Source organism: Lissotriton helveticus (assembly GCF_964261635.1).
Source record: "Lissotriton helveticus chromosome 1_1 unlocalized genomic scaffold, aLisHel1.1 SUPER_1_unloc_28, whole genome shotgun sequence".
NCBI classification, from domain to species: domain Eukaryota; kingdom Metazoa; phylum Chordata; class Amphibia; order Caudata; family Salamandridae; genus Lissotriton; species Lissotriton helveticus.
The window spans coordinates 1274905-1293246 of record NW_027611668.1 but is presented as its reverse complement, the minus strand read 5'-3'; the positions used below and the strand labels follow the sequence as shown (position 1 = coordinate 1293246).

The following is an 18342-nucleotide window of genomic DNA, read 5'->3' as shown; positions in this document are numbered from 1 at the left end:
CTGGTGCTATGTAAAGCGCTCTGATACCTGATTCGGTTCGGGTCTAGTTCGCGCTATATAAAACTCTGCAAAAAAAAAAAAAAAATTACATATCTCATTCTGAACTAGGTCTATTGTACCTCAAGGATCACATTCAACTGGCCCCATTAATATTATGGCTCTCGGTATGGAAAAGAGAGCTTTCCTTAGTATCAAGGGGTGCTTAGATATTGTTTAACAATGGACTATGCCCATAAGATACCATGGGTGAGCTATGTGGAAAACTCCTTTTCAGCATTAGGTCTCCAAAGATTGTTTGACTCCACGTCGTTGTGTGCTCTCTTTTTGAAGGGCAACTTAAAAAAGATTTTTCTAAAAAAAGCTGCAGAGGATAGACGGGAGAAAAATAAAGATTAAAGTATGGTAGCTATGTACCACTCACTACCCTCCACGAATATGGGAACCCAGGCTTATTTGATTTTTGCACAGAATTCCCTTCATAGATATATATATTGACAAGATTTTGCTTAAATTACATTCCACTTATGTTTGGCTTTTCGTCAAATATATATTTCATGAAGGAGTTACCCGCTTGCCAATGTGACGGGAAGGTGGCACAAACCAACTCACATCTTTTATTTTTTTGCTCCTTGTGTGGCCCACAAAGATATTACTTTTTTGTGCCTCTTTTACAGAAGTGTAATTTTAGGCTTTTATTATAAAACTAGAAGATCCATATGTATGTTACACACATGCATCTTTTTTGTGGGCGGTATTGAGACGTAGACCCTTGTCTCAAGATATGCGAGGCCAGGCACTAAGATGAAGAAATGAGAAGGTTTTGTAGTGTAATGATCAGAGATGTATGGGGGGGTGATAGGGGTATATAGCCACCTTTGTATAATCATGTTAGCATCTATGTGATTTGATAAATATGATGTTATTTGACTAATGAAATCTTTAATTGTTTTAAAGATAATATTTCATGATTTTATTGTAATTTATTTGTCTGATATTCTGCGTTGTATGAAATGTATGCATGGAAATTAATGCAAAATAAAGGATTGATTGACATTCTCTTCACTTGGGCTCAGAGCAGTAATATGGGAGATGTGATTGGGACTCTGTCCTTCCTCTTCACCCACTTGCGATCTTGTATTTATAGGTGTTTCTAAACCAAAACCATTAGCAAGTCATTGGGTGTCACTAGGCTATGACAGGAAACCATCAGTTTTTATAATGTTTATTGAAATTTTAATCTTGACATATCATGTATAGATACAATGAAGTTTGCACTGACTCTGAACATTGTAATGCATTTTTATCATATGAATTACTTATGAATATTTGAAAGAAATTAAAACCAATTTTATTGGAGAAAGCAGTTGTCGAATGTTGTTGTAGATAATTCTATCTACATGTGTACTTGCTAGTTACGTTTGTGCATGCCTGGGAATTTTTGTTTACATATATTCTCTACCCTGACCCAGGATTGCTATTCGCACCAGGGGGCTCCTGTTACTTTACATAGTGTCACTAGGCTTGGCCCATATACATTCCTATACATACATTCATGGAGTTTGAAGAAACATTAGGGGCACGTGAGCACATAAAACCCTCTGAAGTGTGAGGTTCTTGTGACACTGCCAGATGCCATCATGACTGTTCCTTCGTTCGATTAGGCTATCGCGAGTAGCACCCTGCCTTGGCATGAGGGTCCCAGGCAGAAATTAAGAGGCCGGAAAAGACGTCCATGGCTGGGCCGGGCTGGGATTCCAGTGTTGAGGGTTGACTGCGTAAAGATTTCAGTGAGCAGTGGCAGTGCTCTACATGAGAAAACACAGCAGGTTTAAAATATATTTTATGATTGGGAAACAACCTTTACAATGCGACTTTTACAACGCACTACCATTACAACAAAACTTTTACAATGCAAGATCCATTACAACGCATGTCATTACAATGCAGTCATTACAACGCATACCATTACAACGCATACCATCACAACGCATGTCATTACAACACAGTTATTACAACGCATACCATCACAACGCATAGTACCCTTACACTATCCAACACTGACCCTACTGTTGCACCCCCTGCAGTTAGAATAGTAATTTTTACCCCTACACTATCCAACACTTACCCTACTGTTGCACCCCCTGGAGTTAGAATAGTAATTTTTACCCCTACACTATCCAACACTTACCCTACTGTTGCACCCCCTGGAGTTAGAATAGTAATTTTTACCCCTATACTATCCAATACTTACCATACATGCAATGTAATGGTATGCGTTGTAATGGTATGCGTTGTAAAGGTAGTATGCGTTGTAATGGAATGCATTGTAATGGTAGTTTTAGGAAATTCGCTGTAATGGCATGCGTTGTAATGGAATGCGTTGTAAAGGAAGTTGCGTTGTAAAACATGCGTTGTAAAGGCATGCGTTGTAAAAGTATGCGTTGTAACGTCATACATCCTTTATGATTATACACTGTTCATTAAACAAGAAAGGGAAATGGGTAAGTTTCATTGGAGCACTGGAAAGGTTGTTTGACAGAAGAACATGCTTGGCACCTTTGGGCAGCCTACAAGGAAATGTCCATATTCTGCAAACCTGCACACAGTGTCCAAAATGGTCCTATGAGCGGTCACATGCGAGTGGGTATGGTATGGATTTCATTTGCGGGTACAGCTGAATATCATCGGTGTACGGTGGAAATCGGATCCCAGGTGTGTAACTGTTCACCTTAAAGGCTCATCGTAAGAGTTGACCAGCAGTGGGTTGGGATTGAGCCTTGTGTAACTCTGAAGGGTGAAAGTTTAATATTAGAGTCTACGGTTTTCATGTTTCGCCCTCTTGCTTTCTTGAACAATTTGTAATGCAGCCTTTTGATGCTCTCATGTGGTTTTATTTCTTCTAAGGCTTGTCTTATTTTTTATAGTAATGGGGGACACAACACCTGCTGTTTCATCAAACATCAAGGAGGAGGCCGAGGACTGCCCCATCAACCACGATGATGAGGACTCTGAGACCAAGAGAGGCCTCAATAATATTACAGGTGAGAAAACAAGGTCCACTTGAAAAAGACGTACAAGCATCCTCCCTTAATCCCAACGCTAACGGAGAGTCCCTTTACTATCTGACAGATGTTGACAAAGACATATGACGCCTGATCATTTTCTTATTTCCAGACATAGACTTCAGCATTATACTGCCCCCTCCCCATGTTTATTCTCCCCAGCACACAGTGAGGGTCTCCAAAAAGACCCTGCCCCTCCTCCTTCCTGGTAATGTTCTTATGAGGCCCTTTGAGTGCACTGCTGAGTAATTGTCTTGTAAGCCTCCTTTTACGTGCACAGATTTAATAATATATATTTCTTACAGTAATGGCTGACATCAACGGGCAGATGTACAGTTGTTTTTTGCGGTTGCAAATGGTAATTCGGCTCGTTTGCGACTGCAAAATTGGTCTGCCCCATGCACAAACCATATTTTGCGACTCGCTAACCCATTAGCGACTCACAAATTATGGGTTGCGACTCGGTGTTAGGAAGGGGCAGGCCAAGGGCGCTCCTTCTTAATAGCGAGTATAACACCAATGTATGATTGTTCTGCGATTGCATTTGCGGTCGCAATAAATCGCAGTTTACCACCTACGTCAAGTAGGTGGTAAACCACTCGCAAACAGGAAAGGGTCCCCAATCAATCAATCAATCAGAGTACTTGTAAAGCTCGCTACTTACCCGTGAGGGTCTCAAGGCGCTGAGGGGAGGGGGGTGCCGCTACTGCTCGAAGAGCCAGGTCTTGAGGAGTCTTCTGAAGGCGAGTAGGTCTTGGGTCTACCGTAGGTTGGTAGGGAGGGTGTTCCAGGTCTTGGCGGCGAGGTAGGAGCAGGATCTGCCACTGGAGGTTGTTCGTTGGATGCGGGGGACAGTGGCGAGGGTGAGGCTGGTGGAGTGGAGCTGGCGCGTGGAGGTGTAGAAGCTGAATCTGCTGTTCAGGTAGGCTGGTCCGACGTTGTGGAGTGCTTTGTGTGCGTGGGTGAGGAGCTTGAAGGTGATCCTCTTGTCGACGGGGAGCCAGTGTAGGTCTCTCAGGTGAGGGGTAATATGGCTGCGGCAGGGGACGCTGACGATCAATCGGGCGGAGGCGTTTTGGATGTGTTGTAGTCGTCATAGGTGTTTGGCTGGGATTCCTGCATAGAGTGCGTTGCCGTAGTCCAGTCTGTTGCTGACGAGGGCCTGTGTCACCGTTCTTCTTGTTTCGGTCGGGATCCACTTGTAGATCCTGCGGAGAGTGCGGAGGGTGTTGTAGCAGGAGGAGACGGCGTTGACCTGCTTAGACATGGAGAGGGAAGAGTCGAGGATGAATCCTAGGTTGCGTGCATGGTCGGTGGGTGTTGGTGCTGTGCCCAGCGTGGTCGGGTACCAGGAGTCATCCCAGGCTGAGGGGGTGGGTCTGAGGATGAAGACCTCCGCCTTGTCCGAGTTCAGTTTCAGACGGCTGCTCCTCATCCAGTCGGCGACGGACTTCATTCCCTCGTGGAGGTTTGTTTTGGCGGTGTGTGGGTCCTTGGTGAGGGAGAGGATGAGCTGGGTGTCGTTGGCGTAGGAGATGATATTCAGGTCGTGCTGACGGGCCACTTGTACGAGGGGGGCCATGTAGACGTTAAACAGCGTCGGGCTGAGGGATGAGCCCTGGGGAACGCCGTAGAAGATGTCGGTGGCTTCGGATCGGAAGGGTGGGAGGTGGACGCTCTGGGTTCTGCCGGCGAGGAAGGATGTGGTCCAGTCAAGGGCTTTCTCTTGGATTCCGGCTTCTTGGAGGCGTGTCTTTAGAGTACGATGGCAGACCGTGTCGAAGGCGGCTGACAGGTCCAGGAGGATGAGGGCTGATGTTTCGCCGTTGTCTAGTTGACGCCTGATGTCGTCAGTGGCGGTCATGAGGGCTGTCTCGGTGCTGTGGTTGCGTCTGAATCCGGACTGGGACGAGTCCAACATGTTGTTGTCTTCGAGGTGGCGGGCCAATTGCATGTTGACGATTTTCTCGGTGACCTTCACCGGGAACGGGAGCAGGGAGATGGGCCGGAAGTTCTTGAGGTCCTTGGGGTCCGCCTTGGGCTTCTTGAGAAGGGCGTTGATTTCGGCGTGCTTCTAGCTTTCCAGGGACGTCGCTGTTTCGAAGGAGATGTTGATGACCTTCCGTAGTTGGGGTGCTATGGCTGCGTCAGCTTTGTTGAATACGTGGTGTGGGCACGGGTCTGACGGAGATCCTGAGTGGATCCCTAAGGGACCCCTTCCCCTTTGCGAATGGATACGAAAATATTTTTTTAAGAGCAAGGCAGTGGTCCACGGGACCACTGCCTGCCCTTAGAAAATTAAACTAAAAAGCTTAACTTTCCTTTTTTAAGTGCATCCTGTTTTCCTTTAAGGAAAACGTTTTCCTTTAAGGAAAACGGGCGGCATTTCAAAGGAAAAAAAATGCTTTATTGAAAAAGCTGCCACAGACATGAGAGCCTTTTGATGCTGTCATGTGGTTCTATTTCTTCTAAGTCTTGTCTTATTTTTCATTGTAATGGTAGACACAACACCTGCTGTTTCATCAAACATCAAGGAGGAGGCCGAGGACTGCCTCATTAAACACGATGATGAGGACTGTGAGACCAAGAGAAGCCTCAATATTATTCCAGGTGAGAAAACAAAGCCCACTTGAAAAAGACGTACAAGCATCCCCCCTTAATCCCAACGCTAACGGAGAGTCCACCCCTCTACTCCTTAGAATCTGAGAGCTGTTGAACGTTGTACATTCCCCTTGTCCGTTTACTATCTGGAAGATGTTGACAAAGACATATGACGCCTGATCATTTTCTTATTTCCAGACATAGACTTCAGCATTATACTGCCCCCTCCCCATGTTTATTCTCCCCAGCACACAGTGAGGGTCTCCAAAAAGACCCTGCCCCTCCTCCTTCCTGGTAATGTTCTTATGAGGCCCTTTGAGTGCACTGCTGAGTAATTGTCTTAGAGGCCTCCTTTTATGTGCACAGATTTAATAATATATATTTCTTACAGTAATGGCTGACATCAACAGGCAGATGTAAAATAGTTTTTTGCGGTCGCAAATGATAATTCGGCTCATTTGCGACTGCAAAATTGGTCTGCCCCATGCACAAACCATATTTTGCGACTCGCTACCCCATTAGCGACTCACAAAATATGGTTTGCAATTCGGTATTAGGAAGGGACATGCCAAGGGCGCTCCTTCTTAATAGCGAGTATAACACCAATGTATGATTGTTCTGCGATTGCATTTGCGGTCGCAAAAAAATCACAGTTTACCACTTACGTCAAGGTGGTGGTAAACCACTCGCAAATAGGAAGGGAGCAAAGAGAAAGGCAGTGGTCCCCCGGACCACTGCCTGCCCTTAAAAAATGAAACTGAAAAGTTTCATTTTTCTTTTTTAAATGCATCCCGTTTTCCTTAAAGGAGGGCGAGAGGGATGGGGAATGGGAAGGGACAGCAGAAATAAACAAAAGTCCTCAAGTGGATAATGTATCCAAGTCAGACGAGGACCCCGTATAAAGATTGAGTTGTTTAGAGAGTAAGGCCTCCAAGTCTGGGGAAATATAAGAGCTAAATCCAGGAACCTGGTAAAGCCTTACGATTCCGTGGTATGGGGTAAATGCCCAAGGTGCCCACCTCCCAGGTGGAAAGATTCTGGATGCCAGTGAGGTGTTGAGGACAACGGGCCACTTTGTCTGCAAGCTTGTGCAGTCCCACAAGATGTGTTTCACATACGCTGCTTGGGTTCTACACTTAGGGTACTAGTCGGAGGCACCAGGAAATATTTGTGCGATTTGTTTAGGGGAAAGATATGCGCGATGCAGGATGTAAAACTGGATACGTTATAGGCAGGCATTACGAGACACTCTCCTTGGGTTTGCCAGTGCTCTCTCCCATTCCGAAGTGATCTGCCAATCTCCTCCTCCCAAACCCCCCTCAGTGGCTGAAGTGAAATCTGCATGTGCGCAAGGATGGCCATAGTAATCCAGGTAATTAGCCTACAGCTCTTGCCCATAGTGGTGAGTGTTTGCAGGAGTTTATACTTGTTGGGTTTGAGCCCACGCTCCCCACATGTCCTCTGGCACCCCCCAAAAAGAAGAAAACTTGCCATCAGTAAAGACATATTGTTCCCAAAGAGCCTCGAATGGCATGAAAGTCTCCCATACAAGAGCTACCAGCTCCACCAAACTCCGGAGGCAGCCACCAACAAAGCAGCCACCTGGCATAGGAAACTCAAGCAATGGGATGGCCAGGGTATATGGTGAAACATGCTCAGTAAGGTAAAATTTGCATTAAAGTCATGTCAGGGCAACCCTCTGGAGAAGGGTCAAATCCAGAGGGGGCTCGCCGTTTTTCAAATCAGCTTCTCGTCAAGACTCACATTTATTGCAGTGCATACGGCCTAATGGATAATCTCCACTATGAAGTGCCAGTCTGACTTAGACTTGCACATCTATCTCCAACATTTTGGTTGAAAACACCGTCTGTATGAGTAATAACTCATCGTTTATCGGACATTCAATTTGATTTGCTTTCTTGCTTGGACTGTATTCTCAGCTCCATACAGATGCCAGCAATTGGCATACGTATTAGAAAGTGCTCCTTGACCTTGGTGCACAATTTGGATTGGCACAAATGCTTTACAACTTTGCTGCCCTGAAGAAGTCCAATGTTTAATGGACGAAACACGTTGGATGATGGTTTTATGATCGGAATACCACAAGTATTCCTCGGGAGAAGGGTCAAGTCCGGAGGGGGCTCGCATCCTGGTGTAGAGGTAATGAAGGAGGAGCACCCTCAGTGGAGAGGGGGCTGTCAGTCGTCCTGGTGTCGGCCAAGTAGTGGCTCGCCTGCCAGCAAGAAAGCCACTGTAACTGGGCTGTCAGGTAAGAGTGTTCAAAGTACAGCACACCGAGGCCGCCCCACTCATGTGGGAGCTGGAGTTTCGCAATGGCCACCCATCTGTGAGGTTGGTGCCACACAAACTCTCTCAGCAGGGAATGCAATTCCTTAAACAAGGAACAGGGAAGGAAGAGTGGGAGATTTACAAAGGAATGACCAAGACAGGGAAGGATGATCATATTTGAGTTCGCCACTCGGTCCGATACTAACAAGGGTAGCGACACCAATAAAGGGATGAACAAGTGAATTGAGGAAATAGCTTCCATCACGTTGCCCTCCAAAAGATCTGAGCTCCTAATCCCCAAGTACCAAACCATGACAGGCTCCCATCAGATTGGCCCCCCAGTCAAATCACTTGCCCTCGTTTCCATCCCCTACACCAGCTGCAACAAACAGGGCTTATCCCAACTGACCGATAGTCCTGAAACCTGGCCAAACTCCGCTAGCAACAAAACAACCACGGAGAGGTCTGAGTCCACCTCTCACAGATATAGCAGGACCTTATCTGCGTACAGGGAGGCTGCATGGGCTCCATTGTGCAGGGGAACGCCACAGTCCAGTCCCTCCACTCACGCCCGGGACGCCAAAAGCTCCATAGCTATGGCAAGAAGCATGGGCAAGCGAGGACAAACTTGCCTGGTGCCACGCCCACACAGAAGGACCCGATAGTGCACCCCCAAAGTGGGTCCTAGACGTAGGGAAGGTGTATAGGAGCCGGATAAGCCTGCTAATTTAAGGACCAAGATCTAATTTCCAAAGGACCACAAAGAGGTAATCTCAGTTGATGGAATCGAAAGACTTATATATGCCTAGTATTAGTGCCGCAGCTCTAGGCCATCGGCCCTGTACCTCCTCCACGAGCCTAAGCAGCCGGCAAAAAATGTACATCTGTTTTGTTCACTATGGATTAAAAGCGGCAGTACAGACTGGAACCTGTGTGCCAGCATCAAGCTTAAGATGTTTGTGGTCGACGTTCAGGATTGTGCTAGAGCAGTATGATGCTAGGTTTTAAGGGTCCTTGCCTGGTGTAAGCAACAAGGCTATGGAGGTGTCACGCATCGTAGCCAGAAGGGTCCAGGCAGCCGGCACTCCCTCAGGAGGCCATCCATCCCAGGGTACGGCTAGCGCCGGGATGGCTGCGCGTACCTTCTGAACCATAAGGCGGGCATTAAGGTCCGCTCATTCATTTAGGGCGGTTGTTCCCAAACTGTGCGCCGCGGCACCCCGGTGCGCCGTTAGGGGTCGCCTGGGGCGCCGCGGCACGATGTGGGGAAAAATTGCCTGCGCTGAGGAAGCTTCTAATTGTATTGTAATTGTGATAATGGGATCAATTTACAAGTGATGCATCCTTTGACACTCTGCCCCTACCTGTCAGCAGTCAGCTTGAAGGCAGCAAGACAGTGAAACTTATTTAAATAACACCCAGCTGCGGCGCAACACAGGGGGGAGTTTCAAACGGCACCGGTGTAATCTAAAATCATGGTTTGGCCCCGGAGCGCACGGCCGCCATACGTGCTTCCGATGTGCTTTCACGTATCTTCCACTTATGCACAGCAGATTGTCCAGCGTTACTGGCACCCGTGTTCTGCTGCGCAGCGCTTCTGAGGACCCTTCACATTTTACACAGGTTGTTTTCACACTGACTAAAAAACTCCTTGCTTACTGCAAAAAAGGAGGACATGACAAACTCGTGACTGGCCAAGCCCATGTAATTATGCTGTCCCTGCACTTTGTTCGTGTCCACGCCAGCAATTACGAGACAGAACTTAAAGTGGGCAAACTAGCTGCAGCGTTGGAAATAGGCTACATAGCAGCCTGGATTAGTTTCCAGGCCCCAGTCTGACCCTCAGCCAAGGTCAGGCACGAAGCATGTCATCATTATTAGTATAATAATATGCCAGGGATCAAGATGGCTGCATCATGGAAGGACATTAGCACTAATTTACAGGAAAAACGAATATATGTAGATTGTTGGCCTGGCTGTTGAAATGTGAGATAAGACATGCACCACTTATTTATCTGGAACTGGTACTTCCACTACTCTGAAGCTATTTCTTAAAGCTGAATTTGTATTTCACCTAGAGAAAATGCAGTGTTATGAAACTACTTGACGCGCTTACATTTTCTCCACTTTGTCCGATTCCAAAAAGTTCCCCTTGAACTTGAGATAATGATTTTGGAGCTTAGTCGGAGTGGTCTGGCGTGGTTATTTTTATTTTATTTTTGGGTTAATTACCCCTGCACAATTATCATTTTTACTGATTGTTGAGATACCTTCATCAGCTTCATCCCAATTAACCTCAGGGCGAAAACTGGAAGTATTCCCGATGTCTGGCTTGCATCCTACCACCGGTAAAAAAAAAAGTGACATGATGGGGAGCCACGGCCAACTGCCAATTAGGTCAAGGGAGCCACAGGTTGAATAAGTTTGGCAACCACTGATTTAAGGGTTGAAGGGTGGTGGCAGCACTCACAAGGGCCCGCTTGTGCATTTTGGGACAGACTGCGAGCTTGCGTGAGGTGCGGAGCTCTTCTGTTACCCGTTCTACCACTGGACCCTCTGCTGCCCTTTTTTAATTGATTTTACTATCGTTCTGCACTTTTAAAAACTTTTATATTTCTTGTACTCTTACTTGCCTGACTCATTCCGGGAATACATCGCGGGTGATTCAATACCCGCTACCGCTCCAGGGTGTGCCTCCCTGCCCCCGTCCACCGCGGCTGACATGCCGATTGTTGTGGAGGGCAGGCGCCATCTTGGGTGAGGTACCCGGATCCCGGTGGGGCCGCTCGCGGCGGTCTAGTTGGGGGTGGGGCTAAGCCATAAATTGCAATGGCCGGCCGGAGGGGCAGCGGATGCGCGCAGCGGGCGCGCCAAAGGTAAGCCCGTCTGCGCCCGTCTGCGGCCAGCTGGGGCTAGGGGCAGATAACTCTGCCAATTTTATTTCCTACCCAGCCTCAGAGTTCATACGTTTGCATGACCACTGGCCTTTTTGCCCACCATATTTCCCAGACTGGATTCACTGGGACTCCTATGCCCCCAGAAGGCTTTTCTGGAATTTGATTCCCCCTTGGCTATGACACCACCACTTTCCCTGCCAGCTCCTCGGACCGCTTCTCCTTCTCCTGCTAAAAGAGCTGTAAACTCCAACTTCACGGTGAGCTATTTGAACACCCGCTCGCTGGTGAAACATCAGCTGGAGATTTTTCAGCTCTTAGATGCGGAGAAGCCAGAAATACTGCTGGTCACCGAAACTTGGTTCAACGAGGAGTCATCTCCCGACATCCTCGCGGCAGTCCCACTAGGCTACTACATCCTTCAAGCCAATAGATCTTCAGGCAAGCCGGGCATTATCAAACATTCTATCAAATTTTCCTCGATAGATGTGGCCCCCATCCCCCTGGTTGACTGCCTCATTTTAAGACGGTGGCCCCTCTTATCTGCACCCTCGTATACCGGCCCCCCCAGTCTATGCCCAGTTTCCCCTCCCTGTTTGGTGACATGTTTTCCCAGCTGGTAATAAATAATTCGAAATTTCTGATTATAGGGGATTTTAATTACTGGCCTTCTGACGTCAGAGAGAGCGCTTGCTCATCTACCTTTACCGACCTGTTAGTAGGCATGAACTGCTCTCAACATATCCATTCAGCAACTCACGTCAAGGGCCATATCTTAGACCAGGTTTGGACTTCTAATCTGGATATCTCCACACCTCTCATTCTCCCTTGCCCCTGGTCTGACCATTTTATAATTTCATTTTCCTTTGCCATTACCTCTCACGCCAGTCGAACCCTCGAGGGAAACCTTTTAGCCAGGAACTGGAATAGGGCCGATCTTGGTGAATTTGTCACCCTACTCAGGGTTTCCCCCCCTTGTTGAGTGTGATTCTTTAGACGCCCAGGCCTTGGGCTTAAGGTGATGGCTCGAATCAGCAAGTGACACCATAGCTCCCCTTAAGCGCATCAAACTAAAGCGCCCCCATGACACGCAAAGATGGTTCTCAGAGGAACTCAAAACTATGAAACTTAAGCTTAGACAGGCCGAGCGCTGCTGGCGGCGAGGTTACGCCCCAGACAAGAAGCCTTGCGGCTCGGCTTAAAGAGTATAAGCAAGGTATTCTACAGGCAAAAATCTCATACTTTTCCCCAAAAATTGTAGACTCGGCGTCTAAAGCAAAAGACATCTTCTCTACTGTGGAAGAATTGTCGCACCCAGACAAGGTGACCATTAAACCCCTCCCCTCTCAGGCCCTCTGTGACTCCCTTAACTCCTTTTTTTGTTGACAAAATAGTAAAAATTAAAAATAGTATTGCTTGCCGTACTCCCTCTACATTACTTACTCTGTAACTTCCAACCCTCACTCAGTTAATCAAATACCCCCGATCTCTGAGGAGGAATTTTCGGCCCTGTTAAAAAAGGTGGCCTCTGGCTCCCCCACTGACTGCTGCCCTCCTCATGTCTTGCAAGAGGCCTTCACTGCTTGTCCTATGCGCCCTCTGACACTTCTTAATGACTCACTTAAAATGGGCTCGGTCCCCAGCTCCTTTAAGACCGCTGAAGTAGTGCCCATCCTAAAGAAACCCAACGCTGACCCGTCTCTTATGAGCAATTTCCATCCCATTTCCCTGCTCCCCTACCTCAGTAAAGTACTGGAGGCCCATGTCACCAACTTTTTGAGCTCCTTCATCGAACGCACCCAATTTCTCGATCCTCAACAGGCTGGTTTTAGACCCGGCCATTCAACTGAATCGGTCATACTTTCAGTGATAGAGGAGCTGCGGAGGGGGGTGGACCTTAAGATCAGTCAGATCCTGGTGCTCCTGGATCTATCGGCTGCATTTGACATGGTCGATCATGACATCCTGGTCGGCCGTGTCAGTGATGCCGGCATCCAGGGGCTGGCCCTCGAGTGGGTTCGCTCTTTCCTAAGCGACCGTCATCAGGCAGTCCGTCTCTCCCACTTTTCTGCTGATAAAGTTAGGTTGACATGTGGCGTCCCTCAGGGCTCTTCCCTCTCTTCCCTCCTTTTTATTCTGTACCTTCCCCCCTTATTCGTTCCTTACGAGGCTGTAATGTCACTGCATTTAATTATGCAGATGATATCCAGCTGGTCTTTAACATTGACTCCTCGGCCCAATCTATCCACAATTTTCAATCTACCTTGTGCTTTATTAGCGACTGGATGGGGGGAAACCATTTGAAGCTCAACCTTGATCGGGGGTGTCTCCAACCCTTGGAGCTCCAACTTTTGGCCCCCATGTCTGGGCCTCCCCCCCCCGTCCTGTTGACTCTGCTAAAAGCCTTGGAGTCATCATTTGCAAAGACCTCTCGATGAAGCCCCATATTAATGCTGTGGTCTCGTCCAGTTTCTTCCATCTACGCAAGGTCCGGAAGATATCTCGCTTCCTGACTACGGAGGCCCTTACCTTGGCACTCCTGGCTCTCGTAATCTCCAAGATAGATTATGCTTTCAAGTTTATTTTTATTATGTTTTGGAACTCCAAAGAGGTCCACATAAAAAGATACACAATACAGAGTACTCGTTCAAATGCAAAAGACATTTACAAAATTTACCAAAATACAAGATAATCAGCACAACACAGTTAAAAGACCATCTAATAAATATCTAAATTACAAATTGCCGAACAACCATACCACCTAGCCATAAGATTATTTAAGGGCAGCAGATCCTGCCTCAGGAGAAGCCAAAACCGCCGTATGCCGTGGGATAAGTTCCAGGCGACATAGGGTTGCATATGTTTTAATACGCAAGTATCAGTAAGAGGAGTGACTCCCTTCTTTGCGAGAATGGACTCCCTGTCCAACCTAAAACTGAGATCCCATGAGGCCTGTTTCAAAAGTGTATTTAACTGGCCGGCAGACAGGGAAAAAAGCGCACTCTCCTCCAATTGTAGAAGGGCTACAGCCCTTCTAAAATTCTTTACAGTTAAGGAGTACTCCCTTAAGGAGCCCAGCAATTCATTCTTCATCAAGTGTCTCAAAGTCCCCACTTCCCCTCTAGCCAGACAGGCTACCCAGCGCACTAACCCTGCCAAGCCCTGCACCCAACTACTACGGATGCCGAATTCAAGTCTCAGGGCTGCCACTGTACAGGCGGTGTTAGTAGAGGCTAAAGACCGTAAGATTTTTCCTTCTGCAACGTTTAAAAAACCCCATTGCCCCAGATCGACTATTTCAATTCCGTACAAGAGGGATGACGGGATTTTCGCCCAAAAGACCTCTAGCAAGTAAGAGAAATGTCTTCTCCCAGTGGCAGAGTATAATGCACTCAAGCTTCTACCCTGAGACAGGGCCTTTCAGGGATTTTATTATCAATGTGGGCCTTGTCACTTAGATTATCGGATATTATTTTCCCCAGGAAGACATAAGACTTTACCACCTCCAGCTTATGACCTCCTACTGACCAACCAAAGTTCTCATATTTTGATTTTTTCCTCCCTGAAATACAAATGATTCTACTTTTTTCTGCGTTTATCTTCAAATAGTGGGATTCTGCGAAATGGTGTAGAGCGTGCAGACGATTGTTTAACCCTTTGGGCGTTAAGTCCAATATAAGGATATCGTCCGCATATAGCAAACAGGAAATTGGAGTTCCCCCCAATACTGGGGCTATACCATCACAAGTAGATAAAGACATAGGGAGATCTGTAGTGTACAGGGAAAAAAGCAGAGGGGCCAAAAGACAGCCCTGCTTTAGTCCGTTAATGGAAGGAATGGCTTGAGACAACCCCCTTTCCCCGCCTTGAAGGACTTGGCACCATGTGTCTGAGTGGAGAGCCTGAACCAAATCTATTAGGAGAGGAGGCATGCCTAGGAGTGATAACTTTCTCCACAGCAAGGGCCGATCCACTTTGTCAAACGCTGTGGAGAAATCAATAAAAGCCACAAAGATTCTTCCCCCACGAACCCGTACATATTTATCAGAGATTACCTGAAGAGCGGAAAGGTTGTCCAGGGTGCCATGTTCCTTACGAAAGCCTGTCTGTTCTAAGGGTAATATGTGACACCTCTCAACCCAATCATTAATCAAGGATAAGAGACATTTTGAGAAGACTTTTCCAATTGCGTCGAGCAGGGCGATTTGGCGATAATTCTTGGGTACATTCCTATCGCCCTTCTTAAACAATGGCACCAATATGCTCCCTTTCCAAGACAAGGGGACAGTTTTACTCATGAAGCAGAACCTAAATATGGGAAAAAGAATTTTGCTCCAGGCGACTGAGTCCTGTTTCAAGACTGATACCGGGAGTTCATCAGGCCCCATTGCGCCAGAGGGGCGCAGTTCCTTTATAGCCAGTTCAATAGTTTTTTCAGAAGGGAAATCTATTGGAAAATTACTATCTGCACAGGATCCCCTATACTCGGCCACCGGCCCATTACTAGCATATAAGTTAGCGATGTAATTGACCCATACTTGTTCAGAAATGGGGATTGGACGGGGACTGACTCTTGTTCCACAGCCCTCCCCGATTAGAGACCAGAATAATCTTGCGTGACCGTTGACTACGGCCTCTCGCAAATTGATCCATAGAGAATCCTCTTTTTCTTTTTTTATTTTAATCTTGGCCCTCCGTCTCCTTCTTTTTAAGAGGATTATTTTGCGGTATCTTTCGGGGGATCTGTACAAATATTGTTCCCTCACCAGCTTATATATTTCCTTATTTAGGAGGATAACCGATCTGGGGAGTATGGTCTTCTTTGTGGTTTGATTGGATTTTCTTGCGGCTAAAGTAACCTCCTTCATAAAATCCTCAAAATGAATTAATTCGGCCCCCTGCCAGTTATGAAGATCTTTTACTGTTTTATCCAGGATGTGCTCCAGGCCCTTCATGGCTTTTGAGTTCCAAAAGCATCTTCCTGTTTTATTATTGAAATTGACCGAGTCACCATTAAGGGACCAAGGATCAGCATTGGGAGGGTATATAGAAAGGGTTATAGTGATCAACTTATGGTCACTGAATATAGTCTGAGAGACCGCCAGATCTCTCAGGAGGTAAAAGAAGCAATACTCAATGATTACATAATCCAAGATCGACTCACTTTGGAGTTATGTGTAAAGTTTGCCGGGATATCGGAAGGAAGCCTTCCATTTGCTATGATACCCTCTGTTTTGGACAGTTCTTCCAGGAGCAGTTTCCCTCTCTTATTTGTTCTAATTTTAACTGGAAATAGAGCTTGTGGAATCTGGAAGGATTCCTCTTTAAACTTGTTTCTAAATATGTCCAGGCTTGAGTTCGAAACTTTGCAGTTAAGATCTCCCAATAAAATTACATGGGGAGTAGGAACTGTATCCTTATTATGTTTAATAAAAACAAAGACTTGTTTTAGTACTGTATTAAAACAATCATCAGGGGGGATATAAGCATTTATTATTACCAGGGGGTTCTTCTTTGCCACATTGTCGAGACTAAACAGTGTCACTGCCTGGAAAAGGTTGCTAGGATCTAAGTGGTGGGAGTAATTCCACTTTATCCGATTAGAGAGAAGGCACGCAATCCCCCCCTTTGCGTGCCCTCTCTTAGAGGGGGAAGCCCCTCCTTCCAGGACAAAATAATCCCTCCCCACAATCATTTTGTCCACACACCACGTCTCTTGAATGCAGATCACACTAGCATTCAGAGAATAGAGATATTGCAACTTTTCGGGACTGTTAATAATTCCAGCAGCGTTCCATGAGAGAATTTTTAAGCTGCAGCTAAAGATGAGAAAATAGTTTAGGGTTGTCTGTTGATTTACTTGAAAGAGCACCAGGCAACCAATTCCATTGCTGACTATCCTCAGCTTTATTACTGTTTATGGGTAGAGAGGGAGGAGTTACATGTGTCACTAGCCGTTTAGTTTTGGATATGCAGATCTTTAAGTCCTCAAAAATAGTAGGAGGACCAGCTTGTCTCGAACCCAGAGACCTCCTTTCTGAGGAGCTGTCTCTACAGTTGGGGAAACGAGGCATTACGTCAATCCCACGACTCTGAACGCTCTCAGCCTGCTTCAAAATAAGGTTCACAATAAGTTTGGAATAGAACTTTACCCTAATGCACGACCCAGCCTCAACTCTCAAAATTGAGACCAAATCGATGTCATTAGATTGGATTAACTTCAAACTCTCCATCTCTTTGAAGCATTTAAGAAGCAAGGTTCTATTCAGTATTAAGTCAGGGTCAAAGAGAGGGAGGAAGTCTAACGTGAGTGTGTCTATACTTTCCTCTAAGAAGTTTACCGGGGATTTTTTAGAGCATACTGCACCTTCTACCGTGGCATAAAAAGAGGGAGCCGTTGGATTGAGGGCCGATGCTACGCTGGGAGCAGGATTTATCATCTTCACTATCGGAAAGAGATTCGTAGACCTTCCCAAGCTAATATTAGGACTTCCTAAATTGGGATTCGTGCAACTGGAGATGATGTTATTGTGCTCTAAGGGGGGAGCTAGAACATCGTCTATTTGCGTATTTGAACCCTGCCTCAGATTTCCATTGTTGATTCCAGCAGAGACGGGCAGAGAATTATTTTCATCGCTCTTAATATGCGAGTCTTGAAAATCACCAAAAATTATTTGTCTCTGCCTCTTTTTTAGGTCTCGGCTAAAGACGCGCGGAAGCGCGTCTCCGCCGAGATCTTATGTCACCGAGCGTGCTTCCCAGGAGACAGCGCCGGCCGCGCGCTTCTCTCAAAAGGATCGGCGCAGGCCACGCGCGCGCAAACGCGCTCGCCGTGTCTGTCTCCTGGGAAGCGCATACATACACAGGCACACTTCCCCCTGCACGCATGCGCACACACAGGAGCGCACATACACGCACGCAGACATACAGAGACCCCTTCGCGCGCACAAACACACACACACACGCTCCCCCGCCACACACACGCTCGCACACACAAGCGCACCGCCCCCGTCCCACTTACCGCCAGTCCGGTGTTCTCCGCGGGGCTCCGCCCGAGGGAGAGCCCCGCGTCACTGTGAATCATGTCCGCCTTCCAGCGCGTGGAAGATCCGAGGCCGGCGGCCGGGGCCAATGGACTCCGAGAACGAGGCTGACGTCACAGCACCCCTCCCCGCCCCCTCCTCCGACGCCGCATCTGTACTACAAGGGGCGCGCAGCTGGTAAGTTTCGGTTTCGCTGCTTTCCTCCGCTGCTATAGATCTCTGGCTATCTCTCGCTGTTTTTCATCTAAACCACAAACGGGATCCGCTTTTTGCTGAGTTTATTTTCTGACCCAGTCTGACGCCTACCAGCGCTTGAATCATTTCAGCCTCCAAAGCTTTTTAAGCTTTTGTGTTTTGACGATGAGGTCGGGTACATCAAGGTTTCTCGGCACTATAGTAGAGATAGCGCATGCGCCCTGAAGTTATTTCACTTACCTCCATGCGTGGGGACGT

The 18342-nt window shown here is 47.0% G+C and overlaps 2 protein-coding genes across 5 annotated transcripts in view; one reads left to right on the top strand and one right to left on the bottom strand.

The window, feature by feature from the left end:
* The window catches only part of LOC144805825 (uncharacterized), a 280069-nt gene that overhangs the window by 66396 nt on the left and 195331 nt on the right, over positions 1 to 18342 (bottom strand). The window lies entirely within an intron of this gene.
* Positions 1 to 18342, top strand: part of LOC144805819 (uncharacterized) — a 76432-nt gene that overhangs the window by 13525 nt on the left and 44565 nt on the right. For 3 of the 4 annotated variants that reach the window (XM_078672299.1, XM_078672297.1, XM_078672298.1), the window contains exons 4-5: positions 2925 to 3041; positions 5565 to 5672. In XM_078672299.1, coding sequence (XP_078528425.1) covers positions 2927 to 3041; positions 5565 to 5672 — 223 coding nt within the window. In that variant the 5' untranslated portion in view covers positions 2925 to 2926. The remainder of the gene's footprint in view (positions 1 to 2924; positions 3042 to 5564; positions 5673 to 18342) is intronic. The other variant, XM_078672300.1, reaches the window with a different exon arrangement.